The following is an 18814-nucleotide window of genomic DNA, read 5'->3' as shown; positions in this document are numbered from 1 at the left end:
CAGTACGCGGGCCTCTCACTGTTGTGGCCTCTCCCATTGCGGGCCACAGGCTCTGGATGCACAGGCTCGGCGGCCATGGCTCACGGGCCCAGCCACTCCGTGGCATGTGGGATCTTCCCGGACTGGGACACGAACCCGTGTCCCCTGCATTGGCAGGCGGACTCTCAACCACTGTGCCACCAGGGAAGCCCTCTTTTATTTAAATAAATTTATTTATTTACTTATCTATCTATCTTTGGCTGTATTGGGTCCTCGTTGCTGCACGCGGGCTTTCTCTCGTTGCGGCGAACGGGGGCTACTCTTCATTGTGGTGCGTGGGCTTCTCATTGCGGTGGCTTCTCTTGTTACGGAGCACAGGCTCTAGGCATGCGGGCTTCAGCAGTTGTAGCACACGGGCTCAGCAGTCGTGGCTCACGGGCCCTAGAGCGCAGGCTCAGTAGTTGTGGCGCACGGGCTTAGTTGCTCCGCGGCATGTGGGATCTTCCTGGACCAGGGCTCAAGCCTGTGTCCCCTGCATTGGCAGGTGGATTCTTAACCACTGCGCTACTAGGGAAGTCCAAACATAATTTTCTTACACTTGGACAATAGCCAATTCCCTTTGCTTTGAACAAAGGGAATGAAGGGTTGCTTTTTTATACGTAGGAGAGATACAGAAGAGAATAACGACCTGCTTTATAATTTCAAAGTTCATCCTCTATAGGAACCACTTGCCTGCCACCGTGTGCCTGTCTCAGAGGTCTCTGGCCTTATCCCAAACAGGGTCCCTCTAGGACTACAAGCGGCATGCTTTGTTTTCCATTCCATTTCTCTGGTCCTAAAGACATTTTTGAAATCAAAACCCATCAAAAATTGTCGTGTTTCTTCCCTCTCTCTTTTCTAGGTACATAATTCCAGGTTACCAGACTGGAAATCTCCTAGAACTTTCAAGGTTACCTAAAGCAGATATGTTTACCTCCTAGCTAAAACATTTTCCGTTTTTTCTCTTCCCCTTCCAAAAAGAAGAGACAGAAGAGGAAAAAACCAGAGATTCTAACAGTGTCCAAACTCTCCAGGACCCTCACTCCAAGGCCTGCATCACTAACAGGAGACAGAAGAGACAGTGTTTAGTATTCTCAGCCCTCAACCACGGGACTTCCAGAGCAGGGCTTTCTCCACCTTCCCTTCTCGTGACACAGCTGCGGATTCTTGGAAGCAAGAGAAACAAATGAACCTTTTGATGAATATGAGAAAAAAACCAGAACAAGTGCTTTTACAGGACGCGTGGTTCTTGGGTCCAAAGCAAGCAGTCCTTAAGGCTAGCAGTTGATGCCTTTCTCTTCTGTCCTCCAGAATGAACCATCTTGACCTGCAGTTTTCACAGTACAGTTCCACAGCCTGGCCCAGAGGCCTTCAGATTGCAGTGGAGGAAAACGCTCCAGCTGCCCCTGCTGCATCCTCCTCAAAGCACCAGCTGTTTACACCTTTTTTGACTGAGACAGGTAATATAACAGAGTAAAATTCATTAATTAATTTCTCTCAGAATCCCCTTAGATATGTCCTACTCTTTCATCCATGTAAAATAAATCTTTAAATGAAGGTAATCCAAAATCATATAAGTTAAAAGATATGGTATATGCTTTCAAGGCTGCTGGTGGTTTCAGGCTGAATGTTCAACAGTATATCATATATGTGGATATTTAACTGACTAAATAATGGATGTGATTTCAACCACTCAAAATTTTAAGGAGCCAGTGGTTCCTATAGCAACTGAAGACAGTCCTCTTTGTGTCTTCCTGGTATTTTCTTTTTAAAATTTATTTATTTTATTTACATTTATTTTTTGCCTGCATTGGGTCTTCATTGCTGTGCACGGGGGCTTTCTCTAGTTGTGGCGAGCAGGGGCTACTCTTTTTTGTGGTGTACAGGCTTCTCATTGTGGTGGCTTCTTTTGTTGTGGAGCATAGGTTCTGGGTGCGTGGGCTTCAGTAGTTGTGGCACACGGGCTCAGTAGTTGTGGCTCACAGGCTCAGTAGTTGTGGCACACGGGCTTAGTTGTTCCACAGTATGTGGGATCTTCCCAGACCAGGGCTCGAACCCGTGTCCCCAGCATTGGCAGGTAGATTCTTAACCACTGCACCACCAGGGAAGCCCCTAGTATTTTCTATGACAGTAAGTGATGTTAAATTTATGCTTTGATATATAGGGTCTAAAAACACCCATGTTAGGTTTGATAAGGGAGCCATAATTTTACTCCTTTTCAAATCATTTTATGGCTTTTATATATAATTACAAAATGGTTCTGACATACAGCTGTGATGTTTCTCCCACAGAATCTGTGAAGGAAACTAAAAATCACCGAGAAAGGTTGACCAAATATACACATTCCACAACACGGAAGCCAAGGCAATAGTACACGCACATGAATAAAATTTTCATTTTAAATGTCAATAAAAGGTATCACTTAAATTACTATATGATGTTTATGAATCCATGAAGAAATGTTTGGGTCTTTGTGCTATGCGAAAGGCATTACAGTTAAGGACATAGAGTCTAGACTTAGATGGCTTGGTTCAAAACCCAGACCTTGTTACTAGCAATGTGCAAATGGAAAAACCACTGAAACTTCCTGAGGCCCATTTTCTTCTTCCATAAATGGGCACATAAAAGAGTTCTCCTTGGGATCAGTTAAGGGAAAAAATGGCTAAACACACCCTAGCACAGCACTCAGCAAACAGTGGGGCTCAGCAAAAGGAGTTATAATTATTTTATTTCAAACACATCTGTTGAAGCTAGTAATGTAAATATTATTAATACAATGTACATATTCATTCATGAACCAAATTATAAAGGTCAGAGGAGCTATGAGAATCATTTTAAGTTACCAAAATCTCAGGATTTTCCTTTTTCGCTCAAAAAGGTCTAAAATTATCTGAGCTCAGAAAAGCTATGTGAGAAACTTATTAGACTGGTGAAAATGCTTTTTTCACCATTGTATAGGTCATACCCAGTTAAGAGGAATGATATAGCAAACTCTCAGTAGAAAACAATACCACTTGGCCAGTAACTAAAAAAAAAAAATTAATCCCAAGTGAATATAATTTTTCAAAGAGCAAGCTTCCCAAATTAAAAGCTCATATTGAATTATATTCCATACCAAAAAAATGAGTGGGTGGGGTTATTCATCAATTACTATGACACAGGTCTGCTGTCATGGTGAGAACTCAAGAGGACCAGCTTTATTAGACCCATATTTCTATTACCATTTACTGAGGTCCAATGGCAAGAATTTTTTTTTGAAGGGGGGAATTAAAGAACAAAAATTTACAATAGAGAATTTAAAAAGCCTAGGGAAAGGTTACAAGAAATGAAGGAAAAGTGATGATGTATTGATCACATTTTCTTCTAAAATTGTTCAAACTCTGCATGATACTTGCTGTATGTTCTGAAACAGCAGAAAAGACACCACCAGATTCTATCCATCCCTCTTCTCATCAAACACCATCCCTCTGAAGATGAACCACAGACCTAAAAGAAGCATTCCAAAAAGACAGTTTGTGCCTGTTTTCCTGGTCCAACTATGTACCTTTGGGACTCCCCTGCAGGAGACACCTGGTCGTTCAGGCATCTGTAAGCCACGAGCCATGAGCAGGTTTACTGAAGATTTGTTATGTGACAGGTACCCTTCTAGGTGCTGGGTTGCACCAGTGTTTTTAAGAGGGTACTTCAGAGTAATGTCATCTGATTTCCTTTTCTACTTCTGTGAATTGATGCACGTTCTGAAGTCATTTTAAAATGCTATTCTGGTACCTTACTTCTAATAAACACCAAAGGATGTTTGCTAAAAGAAAACAACTCAAATTATATTCTGCTATAATGGTTCCAAGGTTAATGCAGATATTTTCATAGTAAATCTCAGAATATTTGGTTAAAAGGATAATATTTGAAATACAAGGTCACCCAGTGAAGAAAAATGTCCAAGTGACAAAACTTACTAATTTATACATAAGCAAAAATATTTTTACATATAATTGACTTTCACTAGCAAAATGGAATTATCTATAATAAATATAATAATTGGATAGATGACTGTGTTAAAGTTCTCTACCTCTTCTGAGCTGGTTTTCTCATTAATAAAATGAGGAATTTAATTTGAAGATTGTTCCAAATTCAGAAGTGACATAATTTTGTGATTCTAAAAAGTAGGCCATTTAAAAATGATGGGGCCTCTAAGATCTGTTGAGAGAAAAATATGATTTTCCAGCTTTCCTTCACCAGCTTCTATTCACCCAACAGGCACGTGTCAATCCCGGGTTTTATCAAAGCCTCCGTCCGTCTACCTTCGAAAAGGCATCTCCACTGCCTCCTTGTTTTCTGCCATTTGTCCTGAGGGCCGAAGCGCCTTCATTTCCACCCACTTCTGAGTTTGATGTGGTAGCTGAGTGCTGTAGATTAAATGTTTGCATCCCCGCCAAATTCATATGATGAGACCTGCTCCCCACTGTGCTTGTACTGGAGGTGGGGCTTTTGGAAGGTATTTAGGTTTAGATGTGGTCGTGAGAGTGGAGCCCCCATGACGGGATTAGGGCCCTTATAAAGGGATGAAGAGCCCAGAGGATGCAAGTGATGATGCAGCAAGAGGATGGCAGTCTGCAAACCGGGAGCTGGTCCTCTCCAAGGACATGCACGCTGGCCCGTGATCTTAGGCTGCCAGCCTCCAGAACTGTGAGAAATAAATATTTGTTGTTTAAGCCCCTCAGTCTATGGCATTTTTGTTACAGTGGCCCGAGCTGACTAAGATATGGAGTAAAAAGAGTAAGGAATTGGACTTCCTGGTGGTGCAGTGGTTGAGAATCCACCTGCTGATGCAGGGGACATGGGTTCGAGCCCTGGTCTGGGAAGATCCCACATGCTGTGGAGCAACTAAGCCCATGAGACACAACTACTGAGCCTGTGTTCTAGAGCCCATGAGCCACAACTACTGAAGTCCATGTGCCACAACTACTGAAGCCCACGCGCCTAGAGCCCATGCTCCACAACAAGAGAAGCCACCGCAATGAGAAGCCCACACACCACAACGAAGAAGAGCCCCCGCTCGCTGCAACTAGAGAAAGCCCGCGTAGCAACGAAGACCCAATGCAGCCAAAAATAAATAAATAAATAAGTAAATTTTATTTAAAAAAAAAAGAAAAGAGTAAGGAATGGAAGAGCCTCTACAATGTATCAAAAATGAATTGAAGGGCAGAAATTACAAAAGTGCCCCAAACTGGACCAGATGCAGAAGAGGGCAAAGTGGGCTGTATTCCCTGGAAAAGAATGTGCACACACCATCTTCAGATTTACCAGTGTCAGTATCAGCTTTGGTGATTCATTGAAAAGCTGAAAGAGGAATTATAAATATTAATTCCCAAGAGAAACAAGCCTATGGCAGGAAATAAAATTTTAAATACTTCAGAAAGAAAAATAGTAATTGTAATACAATAATATGTGGCTTAAAGGGTCAATGACTGTATAAAAATGTGTAACTCAGAAACTGCCCATCAACAAATAACATTTAAGTATAAAAAAAGAACATCTAAAATCCTATTTTCTCTTCTCAGTATCTTAAATATAAACATACTCTTAAGATATTTCAAAATGTAGGCTCCACAGTGACCAGAAAGTTGATAATAACAAGAAATACATGGTCCTGTTTTGGGTGCTTGAATTGTTTTACAAACACAGTTCATTTGAGTGTCTCCCATGGTTACAGCCCAGTTGGACGCAAAGATCACCATATCTGATAGCATGTAGCAAGTATCCTCAGCAGATTCAATGCACATCAGTTTTTTACTACATAAAAATAGTTTGATAGATGCTGTCTTCCTCCTGCACACTGTCTGGAAGGTCTTTTAGATGCTTTGCAGCTACAATAATGGAGGTTCATGAGCTGTGTTTTATTTCCTTGTTCTGTATTCTAGAAAGACCAATTCCACATTGACAATAACCTGTGTGGCCCATGGATGAGATGGAGAAAATGGAAGCAGATGGGACACATCTGCTAACCATAAACATTTCTTCATTAGTGTCATCCTCAGATTTATGTGTGTTATGTGTTTGTGAAAGACTCTGACATTGATCATATTTAATCTATATTTTTAAACAATCAAACCACTGGCCATTTTTCATAGACGTGGATCAAGATGTACGTGTAATACAGATGGACTTTTTTGTTGTTGTTGTTGTCAAGCTGCCTCCTGGATGTAAATTACGTAATGTCAGTTACATCCAAATCCTTCTAAAAAAGTAGTAAGGGCATATTACCTATTCACCTAGCTCGGGATAGGAGAAGCCAGCACAGCAGAGTGGAATTAATCAGTGGTGAAGTAAAAGTGAAAAAACAGGGGTGTGCTATTCCTAGCTATGCCATTTCCCTTTTTGAACCTCGCCGATCCTGCACCTCAAAAGCCTCATCTATAAAAAAGAAGTACAAAACCATGGGATACACCATGAAACTCCACAAATTGCCTACAGTAGGACTCAAAAGACTGTAATGCAAATGATTGTAAATGATCACGCTTCGCAGTATCAATGTTCCTCCAATAAAGGATGTATTATTTATTTCTAAATCTTGACTTACTATTGGGAAGATTCAAATGATAGAAAAACCTAAACATTTTTTAATTCAGTTTTCTGCCTGAATCTTAGAATTATTTTGAGGATCTAAGGGAGTTCAGATGCTTTTTTTTTTTTTTTTTTTTTTTGCGGTACGCGGGCCTCTCACTGTTGTGGTCTCTCCTGTTGCGGAGCACAGGCTCCGGACGCGCAGGCTCAGCGGCCATGGCTCACGGGCCCAGCCGCTCCGCGGCATGTGGGATCTTCCCGGACCGGGGCATGAACCCGTATCCCCTGCATCAGCAGGCGGACTCTCAACCACTGTGCCACCAGGGAAGCCCAGGAAAGCATTTTTGAAAGTGTTAGAACATTCAGGTAGGAAGGAAGAAAAGTCCGTATTCATACCTCCAAGACTAGAGAGGCCTGGTCTAGTTTTCCAGGTCTGCTTCTCCCCACAACTTGTAAAGAATTGCGTGAAGCAAAGGGCCAGGGCACAGGCAAGAGAGCAGAAGGACTCTGTGAAACCATCCCCTGCCACAAATCCCGATGGCTGCTGGAAACCATCTCATACAACACAGGTTAATAGAAGCCATCCTTGCAAGCGAAAGACCCTTTTCTTATTTCATCAGCTGCTAACGAAATAAACATCTCCCCCCAGAATGCCTATCTAAACAGAGGAAATAAATTATTGAACACTAAAACTATTCTAACATCACAAAGACTCACAAACCACATAGCAGGCTGAGTCCAGGACAAACTCGGTGTCACTTAGAATTTCAAAGTCATCCCGGTTCTGTCTCACCCTCAGTCCCTTCTTGACACGACCCTTCTTGAAAGCTGCAGGACAATATGCAGTCATTGATGGTAAGAAGGGCAAGAGAAGACGGGGTAATTGGCAAAGAGAGGCATTAATGGATTGATTGGGAAACAGTTTATCAACACTATGATTAAATTTAATAGAATGAAACAAGACAGACCTGGTAGGTGGGAAATTTATCATGAGAGTCAGATTGAGGCTACCCCAGATCAATTAAATCAGAATCCGGTGTAGACCACACTTTTTTTAAGCTCTCCATGTGATTCTATAGTGGAATCAGCATTGGGAATTCTGCATTTAGACCTAATGCAGAATCTAATTCTGCAATTAGAAACTTTTTGCAAACTGGTAGCTAGCTTTCTCCCTACAGCATGATGGATTCTCTAAAACAAAGTCTCCCACTTCTTAAGAGGAAGGAGTTAAAGATCCCAACCCCAAGGAAGTGCTCAAGTGTAAGCAGGACCCTCCCAAGGCCAGGATACTTACAAAAACAAAAAAGGAAACTGTATTTTCAACTTGCCTGTAAATTCCTGCAAATGTCTAAGACTGCTGAGACAAAAGCTTAGTCTTTTTATTGTAGTCTCTCAAATAACATTAAAACAAATATCAGGGACAAAAAAAATGCTTTCCATGAAAAATTAAGATTTCTGGAGATAAATCAAAGATGACGAGGGTAGTTTCACTTTTTCATTATTTATTTTAAAAAATTTGGGGGGGGGGGAGCTTCCCTGGTGGCGCAGTGGTTGAGAGTCCGCCTGCCGATGCAGGGGACACGGGTTCGGGCCCCGTTCCGGGAGGATCCCACATGCCGCAGAGTGGCTGGGACTGTGAGCCATGGCCGCTGAGTCTGCACGTCCGGAGCCTGTGCTCCGCAACGGGAGAGGCCACAACAGTGAGAGGCCCGCGTACCGAAAAACAAAAAAACCCAAAAAACAAACAAACAAAAACAACAACAACAAAAATTTGGGGGGGTATTTTCATTTTTAAAAGAAAGGTAAGGCATTGTGAAAAATGCCAATTAAAAACGTCTGTCTCATCAATTACCATACATACATATGTAGCCAAACTTGATCAAATGTAATACGAAACAAGCACTAACTAAAAAAAGAATTCTCAAGCTCTAACATCAAGAAGCTAAAATAACTGGGACGTAGGATAAAAAAAAATTTGAATACCGAAGACCAGGGTCAAGCACATTTTTCACATACTGCAAAAAGCTCTTAAAGTAGTGATTACAAAATTTTTAGAGCGAAGGAAACAGTAAAGATGAATTTGGACCTAGAGATTGTCATAGTGATTGAAGTCAGTCAGAGAGAGAAAGACAAATATACGATATTGCTAATACGTGGAATCTAAAAAAATTGTACAAATGAACTTATTTACAAAACAGAAGTAGAGTTGTAGCTGTAGAAATCTTAAGGTTACCAAAGGGGAAATGGGGGGGAGGGATAAACTGGGAGATTGGGATTGACATATACGCACTACTATATATAAAATAGATAACCAACAAGGACCTACTGTATAGCACAGGGAACTCTACTCAATACTCTGTAATGACCTATATGAGAAGAGAATCTAAAAAAGAGTGGATATATGTATATGAATAACTGAATCAGTTTGCTATACAACTGAAACTAACACAACATTGTAAATCAACTATACACCAATATAAGCTAATTAAAAAAATAAAAGCACTCGGAAAAACAGAAAATAAAGATGAATTTGGTACATACCATTTCAGTCCTCTGCACACATTCCTCTCTCCTGGCCTGGGGACTGTCTCATGGGGACAGTAGGATATGAGAAAAGAGAGTGACATCAGGGTAGAAGGTGGAGGATTGTGTGCAGAGGACCCCAAAGCATTTAAGAAGCCTCCTTCAGAATGTATTCCCCATTTGTCAATACATTGCTGAGTGATCTTGGGATAGCACATTTCGCTGTTTTCCATTTCCCCCAGACATGGAGTTAGAAAAGTGACCACTGACTTCAGCTGTGATGATTAAAAGGAATATGGGATTTAAAAATAATAAGAGTGTCAGGCAAATGTGACACATGACAATTGTTACTACACGGCAGAAGGAGACACATGATAGATGGAGAGTGACATATATCAAGGAAAATTCGGCACGCGTGGAACAGAAGCCCAAGTGGAACGGAATAGGCGCAGAGAAGGGTTAGAACATAACACAGCTCAGTCGCAAACTAAAATAAGTAAATAACCAACCAAACCAAAACAAAACCCACAATAGAATCTGTAAGGAAAGGGGGGTAAAATCAACACTAGTCAAGGTGGAGAACAAGCAGCCTATAGATCAATGCGCAACAAGAAGCAATAAGAATAAAATTGGAGAATTCTACGGGGGAAACCAAACCCAGAGTCTAAAGAAGTGGGGGGCACGCTGGTTAGAGGGGACAGGTCACGTACTCCCGCTCATTTGGTCAGAATTCCTGAAACCCTTGATCTGTCCATGAAACTATTGGCCGTGCAAAATACAGATGGTGGAGTTTGAAAGACAATAAAACGAGACACACAAGTTATGATGACCCTAAAAAATGTCTGCTTAAGTGCTCAAAGGTAAAAGGTGTGCTATTAATTTATAAGTTTAAGCTTATTGCTGTGGAAATGAAAATTACAGAAAGGCCTATAAACTTATGTGTGTGTGTGTGTGTGTGTGTGTGTGTGTGTGTGTGTGTATGTATGTATGCTTCTTTGGGTTTTTTTCCAGAGGAAGAGTGGGGGAAAGGTACTGTATTTTGGACTCCAATATACTGCTCCAAAAGTAATTTGGTAACCAGATCTTCCAAATGAGATGGCTAAGCAAAAGCAAAGGGAAAAACCAGAAATTCACAACAAAGTTTGTGGAGAACAACACTGAGCTTGTCTAGAGCTCTTTGTAATCTGGCTACTTACTGCGAAAGAAGGAAAAGAACTGGGGAAACTGCTCAGAGCATCCATCTCCCATATGGGCCTGACACTGACCCGATCTCTGGGGCGCTCCCCAGGGGACACGCACTCTGCCCGCTGGACTCTCTCTGAACCATGAAAGTGAGTTACTGTACCTGTAACCAGAGCCTGTCGCCGGCCACAGTCCTGCCAATGGCACTGCACTGGAAGGCGGCAAACTGGCCTGCGTTGACCTCCACGTTCTGAATCCGCAGGAAGTGAGGCGTTCTGGCTGCACAAGGAGAAAGAATTAAACAGGTTAAAAGTCGAGATCTGAACTCATAGGTGTCTTTTTTAATCTATCTGCAATTTCCGGCCTTTCCCTTTTGTTTACCTTTGAAGGAAAGAATGCCTTTGCTTCTAAGAGCTTTAAAGATTTCATTAGGATTGTAAAAGAGATTCTGGAAGGCTCTGGTGTGTTCTGCAACAGCCGGGCATTCTGGGATAGAACCAGGCCGAAAGAAGATACTTTATTGTCCCTGCTGTGCAAATAATCATAGCTCAGCAGCCTTCTTGTAATAACAGACCTGTATTAATAAAGATTATACTGAGGCCTAATTGATGTTTTGAACAAAAACATATTAGATATTTATACTAGCAACATGAAAAGAACAGTAAGAAGTTAAATGCTGCTGCCAAGGAAACTTTTTAAGCCAAGTACAGAGCTGTGAGTAATATATATTTTAATACAACTCATTGGTATGCAGCATTACTCGTGTAATCTTTCCCAGCTACCAAAAATACTATCCCCATAGACAGATTCTGTGAAATTACGTTGGGACTGCTATAGCACGGCGGTGTTGGCAGATCCGGATTTCCAATTCGAGAAGAAAGAATGATTCCAACTGCTAAACAGCATTAAGTCTCATAACATACATCGTCCATAAGGGACAGCTGTTTAAATAAAGGATCACTCTGTTTGACCTGAGAAGCACAGACCCATTTCCACAGCACACTGAAAATGCGTGTCAGGACCTGGAGTGACAGGTCAGGAATGAAATTTTATGATAACTTCTACTTTTAGGAAAACATTCTCTTATCAAAACAAGGATAGAGAGAGAGAGAGAGCAGCAAGAGGTGGGGTGGGGGGAGGTGAAGGGCGTAGAAAAGAAGAAGATAGGACACCAGTGTTTTCTGGGAGGGATGGATAAACCTGGATGACAGCTAGAAGGCATTCTTTATGCCTCGTCCGCCTCCCCAGGGCCAACGTGTCTCTGGACCACATCTAGACAGTTTCAAAGAACGGTACCCCACTCCTGGGCACCCAAAGATGATAAACAAGCACTAAACGTTAGCCTGTAAAAAACATAATTAGGAGTGGAAATGACTTAGTATCCAAGAACAAAGAAAAAATGCATTTTAATACCAGTAACACAGAGGAAACCCCCATTACTAATTTGAAGGCCACCAATACCTCAGACAATGCATTCATGATGCCTGGCAGGCAAAACGTCCTAAGTAACTTCTAAAAACCCAGTATAACTCTGGGTCATTGTTTCTAATACTATTATATTAACGTAAAGCCCTGTAAACTATTTCTCATTAACTTAATCAAATTCCCCTTGGTCAAGAATAACAGCATTCTATGGTTTTAAAGATCTGTGTAAAAAGTCCCTGCATCAAATTTCTCTTCTACTCACTGTTCCCAAGAAGCTGGAAGACCCACTGCTTTTAGAAAATGGAAAAAGGTAACGTTCTTTTTGAGCATTTCAGGGACCAGAAACTTTTCCATTGATGACTCACACATGTTCTGTGAGGAAGGTATTTTTTCCATTTTACTTGTGGGTACTTGGCTACTAAGCATCAGAAGCAGAGTGGAAACTTTGGGCTAGCCAGTTCCAAAGCTCAGGCTCTGCCCATCAGGCCACACTGCCTCGGCGAGCCTTGCAGCCCGGTGTCTGCCTTCCCCATGCTCTCATCCCACCAGGTATGGCTCCCAGTCTGACTGCTGGGATTCCAGCTACTTTCAAGGACCTTCTCCAATGCTTTTCCTTCCATAAAGTTTCCATGGATTCCCTTAGCTTGCTGTTAGACCCTTGAGATAACACATGTCCTCCGTCAGGACATCTCACTGATGTTACCCTCTCCTGTCCATCTCATGGCCTCCTAACTCTGCTTGCCTCTGGATGCAGGTCACTATAACGCATTGGGTCTCTAACACAGAGTGTTGGGTGTGTAGCCATCTTTCATGACAACTTGGGTTAAGGGGGTGTTATACCTGCCGCTGCTGGTCTGCAGTGTCACCGCACGTGGTTAAGCTCAGGGTCAGTTCGGAGCCTATGCTGAAGGGTTGTTAATTATTTTGAGTATCACCCCTGCTGTATCCTCCCATAGTTAGCATTGTTAGAATACTTTTGACACAAATTGCTGAACTGCTTTCCTTAGAGCGTATGACAATTGGCATTTCTACCAGCAGAGCAGAAGAGTACTCTTTTTACCACGCCCTCAAAAACGCTAAGTGTTAATTTCTGTAATCTTTCTGGAGAATCTGATTAAATATATGTGCTCTGCTTCATCAGCTTACTTAACAATAATAAATAACAGGAATATCAGAATTGTCACTGGTTCTGCTATAGGTCTGTCCATCCATAGTAGGTCCGCCCTGGAAGGTTGTTTTCCTAAGGGCCCTGCTTCTAGCAATGGCTACTGAACCAAAGAGAAAGACATAGCAATGCTCATTTATCAATGCAATTTGCAAATTGTATTAGGAGTTCTATTAGAATATAACTTACATTTTTAATTTGGTGGCCAAAGATAGGATTGTGTGATAGTATTTCTGTACCCCCATCCTTATTAAGACATGCTGCCCAGAATGAGGGCTATCCCTTCTCCTTTAGAATGGATTTGATGTTCAATACGGTTTTCTCAAAGACACCAGGGCTTATTACTTGCACAGTAAGGTTAAGAGTCTAAGGAATTGATACCTCTGTTCAAATTGTATTTTGGGAGGGTTCTTCTCTGAACAGATTGGCTGTGTTCAGTTTGGGAAATAGTGTTTCTTGGTTGAGAAGAAGACTGCCAGAAAAAAAAAAAATAGTCTGACTAAAATAATAAAGCCATACCTCCAATGGAAACCAGATGAAGACAGAAAAACCTATTAAGTGTAAACACTTTTATCAGCAAATTATCCCTTTCAAGCAAGAGAATTAATTCAATTAATTAATTCATCCACCAGGGTGAATAAGACAAAGGGGCTATGGAATTCTATGTTCCAGATCAGTTTCCTCCAAGATCATGAAGGTTAAAATTTCTACTGGTGACATTTGTAAGTTTTTTCAATAAACATTAAAGGCATACATAATCATTCCAGAGGTTTAAGATGCCTGGATTCTCCCTGCCTAGTGCTGTAAACCCTACAACTGTTTTCAGTTCAGCATAATATGTGTTCAAGCTCAGGCTCTTACTACCTTTGAATAGAAGCAAAAATTCTTCAACCCAAGCCTTAGTGGATTTTTTTTTTAATTTGCAAAATAAGGATTTAAAAATAGTACTTATTTCATAGGGTTGGGATAAAGATTAAACAAGATGCGGCCAGGAGGACGTATTCTGTGTGCCTCGTACTTAGCCTCAAAAAAGTTCATTATTATTTAAAATAATGGATCTATCACTGGAAACTGGAAAAGACCCCAAGAAAAAGAGCTCCACAGCCAGAAAAGTTTCAATTCCACGCTCAGCTGCGTGCTCTGAACCTTGCCAAACTAATTGTAACACAGGTAGAGCACCATTACAGTGGAAAATTTCAATCTATCCCATACTCAGGAAGAAAAATTCTCTCTTTCTCTCTAAATTTATAGGCCCATTTGTCTCCTGGATACCCTTTCAAAATGCTATGCCAGTTTTTTTCTAAAATCTGCAGGAGTTCTAAAAACTAAATATCTTCCATGAATACTAAAAGGTTTTTGAGTACAACTCTCCTATTTTTTCATTTCTGCCATATTCTTTTGTTTCTTACTAAGAAAACAGTTTTCAAAAGAATAGAGGTTTTCGGGTATTAATTGATCTCACATCAGCATTTGATCCCAAAGCCAGGAATTATCATTGACCAGGATGCAAATCTTTTTGTAGATGTCTCATATTATTGATTCTTCAAAGCCTGCACCAAAACACTAACAACAAAATCAGAGAATGGTAATTTGCGACATCAAAGTGCAAACGGGAGTGGACAAAAGTGGACTGTGCCCTGACCCCTTTGTATTTTCATTTACATTTTAATGTAATGGCACAGGTTGAGATGGGCTGCAGCCATGCCCACCCACCAGAATGCACAGTCAATGCTTCTATTTGTGTAGCACATCATCACAAAGAAGAGAGCCAACTTCTGCTAAAAAGAACAGCCGGGACTACCTGAAAACAATCTATTTTGCAAACATTTTTTTAACTTTTAAAATGGACACTGCTAAGTTATCCCATCTAAGAAATCAATCAATTTAGCTACTTAGAGTTAAAATCTGCAGCTAATTCATTCTTGTGGGCCAATCAGGATGTAGGCCTAATAATAATAATAATAATAATAGCTAACATTTATTGAGCTCTTAGAATGTGCTAAGCTCTGTTCTAAGTTCGTTATGTACATTAACTCATTTAATCCCTACATTTACTTGTGAGGAGAGCATTGTCCTTATTATTCTCCACTACGTGAGCAAGTTTATAGGGCCACAGAGGCCAAGAAACTCTTGTGAGCAGGAAGCTCTTAACCTGGTTCAAGACAAAACTACTTTTGTTTTGCTTGAGAGGTAAGAATGGATCTTAATGGAATAATTTGTCAAGGGAAAAAGAGTCAACATCCTTATCATAGAAAAATAAGCTAGGCACTGTGTACAAATAACTTTTATTAGTCACCCATCTTTTGAAGAAGAATGATAGTCCACTGGAGAAAAAGCCAAGCTAAGTTCCCATGTGTAAAATGGAGAGAAAAACAAATACCGTATATTAACGCATATATGTGGAATCTAAAAAACTGGTGTAAACAATCTTATTTACAAAGCAGAAATAGAGACATAGATGTACAGAACAAACGTATGTATACCAAGGGGGAAGGCGGGGTTGGGATGAATTGGGAGATCGTGATTGACATATATACACTATTGATACTATGTATAAAATACATAACTAATGAGAACCTACTGTATAGCACAGGGAACTCTACTCAGTGCTCTGTGGTGACCTAAATGGGAAGGAAATCCAAAAAAAGAGGGGTATATGTATACATATGACTGATTCACTTTGCTGTACAGTAGAAACTAACACAACATTGTAAAGCAACTATACTCCAATGAAACTTTTTTAAAAATAAAAATAAATAAAATGATAAACTCAAATAAACTCAATTCTGAGTTCTGTGCGTCTCTCAACCAAAGCACATGGGTCAGTTTTTATTCAACAAACATAATTCAGAAAACAGTTCCAATTTTTTATATGTCTCTGTTATTCTTATTTTAATCACACTGTTTAATGTCTTCATAAAAATTTAAATTTGAAAGTACGCAAGCAATGTTTGAGTGTGCAAATAAATATGAGTGAAAAATTAATTTTGTTTTATAAAATAAGAATAAATTTGAACCTAGGATGCCATATTATGAACTCAGCATTTCTTAAATGTTTAAAGAAATTGCTGACTTATTTCATATTGTAAAGTAGTAATACAGAAATGTCTCGGATTTTTGTATTCATTTTATCCTATATATGGCACATAGGTTTATGAGGGTTTTTGCAATCTTTTTCATTATAATATTATTTTTTAATTGGCAGAAAAATAATGAGGCATTATTCTGTGTAATTTTTAGATTTCAGAATTCAAGGCATCATATATGCAAATAACTTCATATTTAGGTGTTATATGACAAGATATAACAAAGACTGTACACTGTAACCCAGTGAGATTTATCCTGGGAGTGCTAGATTGATTTAACAACCAAAAATCAATCAGTATAACACACCCCACCAATAGGATAAAAGATAAAAGCCATACGATAATCTGATAAATAATGGAGTTCAGGAAATGCTACCCAAAATATGGCACCTTTGCACACTGAATAAATTAAGCTGAAGGAGTTCAAGAAAACAGCAGTAGCAAGAAGGTCACTCTGACCTTCCCTTCCCTTATCCCCTAAACAGGCCATAAAACCCTCACGTGAGAGGTGCCCTCCCTGCACCAGAAGAAAGGAGCTTTCTTATCTCCAAAGACAAAGGTTCACCAAGAAGAATCAACACATCTTATTTGTCTTCCTCAGTTTGCCACACTTGCTGTACAATCTCTATCATATCATATTCCTCCATGAATGTCTGCTCTTCACAAGAACCAGCATAAATACACCAGGTCTGTTTCTGCAGGTCTCCATTTCCTTATGAGGCTCCCATGTCACATAAAACATACATTAAATGTATCTGTATGCTTTACTCCCATGAAACTGTCTTTGTCAGTTTCATTTTCAGACCCAGTCAGAGACCCTAAGAGGGTCAAGGAGAACTTTTTCCTCTCCTACATACATAAAGGAAAAGCATTTGCTAAAACCCAACACCCTTTCATGATTGATTTTTTTTTAAATACCCAACAAAGTAGGAATAAAAGAGAATGTCTTTCCTGATAATGAGCATCTATGAAAAACCCAAACCCACAGCTAACATCATACTGAATGGTGAATGGCTGGAAGCTTCCCTGCTAAGACAGGAACATGACAAGGATGTCTTCTCTCCGTTTGTACTCAACATTGTACTGGAGGTTCTAGCCACAGCAATTAGGCAAGAAAAGGAATAAAAGGCACCCAGATTGAAAAATAGGATATAAAACTAACTTGACCTAAAGATGACATGGGTCTTGAAAATTCTAAGGATCCACAAAAAACAATTAGAGTTTATAATAAGTAAGCTCAACAGGGTCTCAGGATACAAAATCAGTATACAAAAGTCAATTGTGTTTCTATACACTTGCAATGAACAATCCAAAAAAGAAATTAGGAAAACAATTCCATTTATAGTAGTATCAAAATAAAACACATAGGAATAGATTTAACAAAAAAAGTATAAGAAAGAAGTTCAGTTAGTACCCTGAATACTGCAAACACTATTGAAGGAACTTTTAGAAGACCCGAGTAAAAGGAAAAACATCCCATGTTCCCATGCACTTTGAGTGGATGAATTGAATGATATGTGATGTTAAAATGCTGCATGGCTTACAAGATATAAAAATACATATCAGCACCACAAGGTAATAATAGTAATACCCACCTATGCATAAGTTACAACCTACTTAAAAACAGAAGACAATATTTCAAAACTGAAAAAAATGCTTCTTCAGTTTCTCCTACTAGGATTATTGAACCGAATTCAAAATATAGTTTTAGCATGTGTACCAAATACAAAAATTATCTATCTTCATTAGAAGTGGTCTGAAGCCACTGCACAGCCATCTCCACATTTCAAGCTGATCTGGCATCTGACTGTCACTACGTGAAAATCAATTTTATGAGCAACTGTATACACTTAACGGAACAGCTATTTCTTTAAAAAATGTCGTAATGTCTACTCATAAACCTATATGAATCCAAACAGGGGCCTTTAGAGTGAAGTAAATAAAGTTCAGCAGTTTTGCATCTTTTGGGAAAGCATAGTTTTGGATATGAAATACGTTTCTTCACGATGTAAATTTAATGAACATCATCAACATTTCAAAATAATTGATTATGATTTAGAAATCTTGATAGGAAAGCCCTTAGAATACAAACTAGAAAGGTTTCCATTTTAAGACGAAACGACTGCTTTCTTTAAAATCTTTATTTGCATGTTTTCCCCATAAACTTAGCGATTCAAGAAGAAATAACTACAGAAAGGCCATCATCAAAACCATTTAAAGCTCACAGTTCAACACGCTGTTGTAGCATCCATCACCTTGGGACACAGCCTGTTTTGTGATTCTGTATCTCCTAACAGCAGTTTGCAAAGCCAATTAAGTATCAGCACCGGTATTCTCCAAAGGAGAGACATAAACTCCATTTCTATGGCTGCAGGCAGCTGGGCTTGGAAAGAAGGCACAAAACTGCAGGAGACACATTTCAGGAAGGCTCTGATAGAAGGAAAAGCATTAAGTCTTTCTCTTACTGAAGGCGATGACTTGGATCCCGCGGGATGGGAGGGGCTACACCCGAGGAGCTATTTTGTTGGCCAGTGGCCAACACACCTATACCCAGGGCAGCAGGGACGGACACCTGCCTTGTGGTGAGGTTTGCTCTGGGAAACGGAGTGCTCAGCCCATAGTAGGCCTACAGTATTACTGTCTGACTCTTTACCTCCCGGTAAGAGGTGAATCAGAGGCCCTGAATATTCATGCACATTAGAAGATCTCATGGCGCTTTTCCAAGCCCGAGGCTATGACTCTGAGAATTTGGCCAAGTTCCAACTCAGGTAATTATATTCTGCTTCCTAAATTTGTCCTGCTGTTCCCATTAGGGACAGCATTGTTCATTTTCTTGCCTTTTCAGAAAAAAAGG

The 18814-nt window shown here is 40.0% G+C and overlaps 1 protein-coding gene across 2 annotated transcripts in view; it reads right to left on the bottom strand.

Annotated features, from left to right (window-relative positions):
- The window catches only part of PTPRM (protein tyrosine phosphatase receptor type M), a 753685-nt gene that overhangs the window by 438033 nt on the left and 296838 nt on the right, over nt 1-18814 (bottom strand). For both annotated transcript variants that reach the window (XM_060121788.1, XM_060121789.1), the window contains exon 5: nt 10448-10563. In XM_060121788.1, the coding sequence (XP_059977771.1) occupies nt 10448-10563 (116 nt within the window). The remainder of the gene's footprint in view (nt 1-10447; nt 10564-18814) is intronic.

Source organism: Lagenorhynchus albirostris, chromosome 14, assembly GCF_949774975.1.
Source record: "Lagenorhynchus albirostris chromosome 14, mLagAlb1.1, whole genome shotgun sequence".
NCBI lineage: Eukaryota > Metazoa > Chordata > Mammalia > Artiodactyla > Delphinidae > Lagenorhynchus > Lagenorhynchus albirostris.
This window is presented reverse-complemented; position numbering and strand designations above follow the sequence as displayed.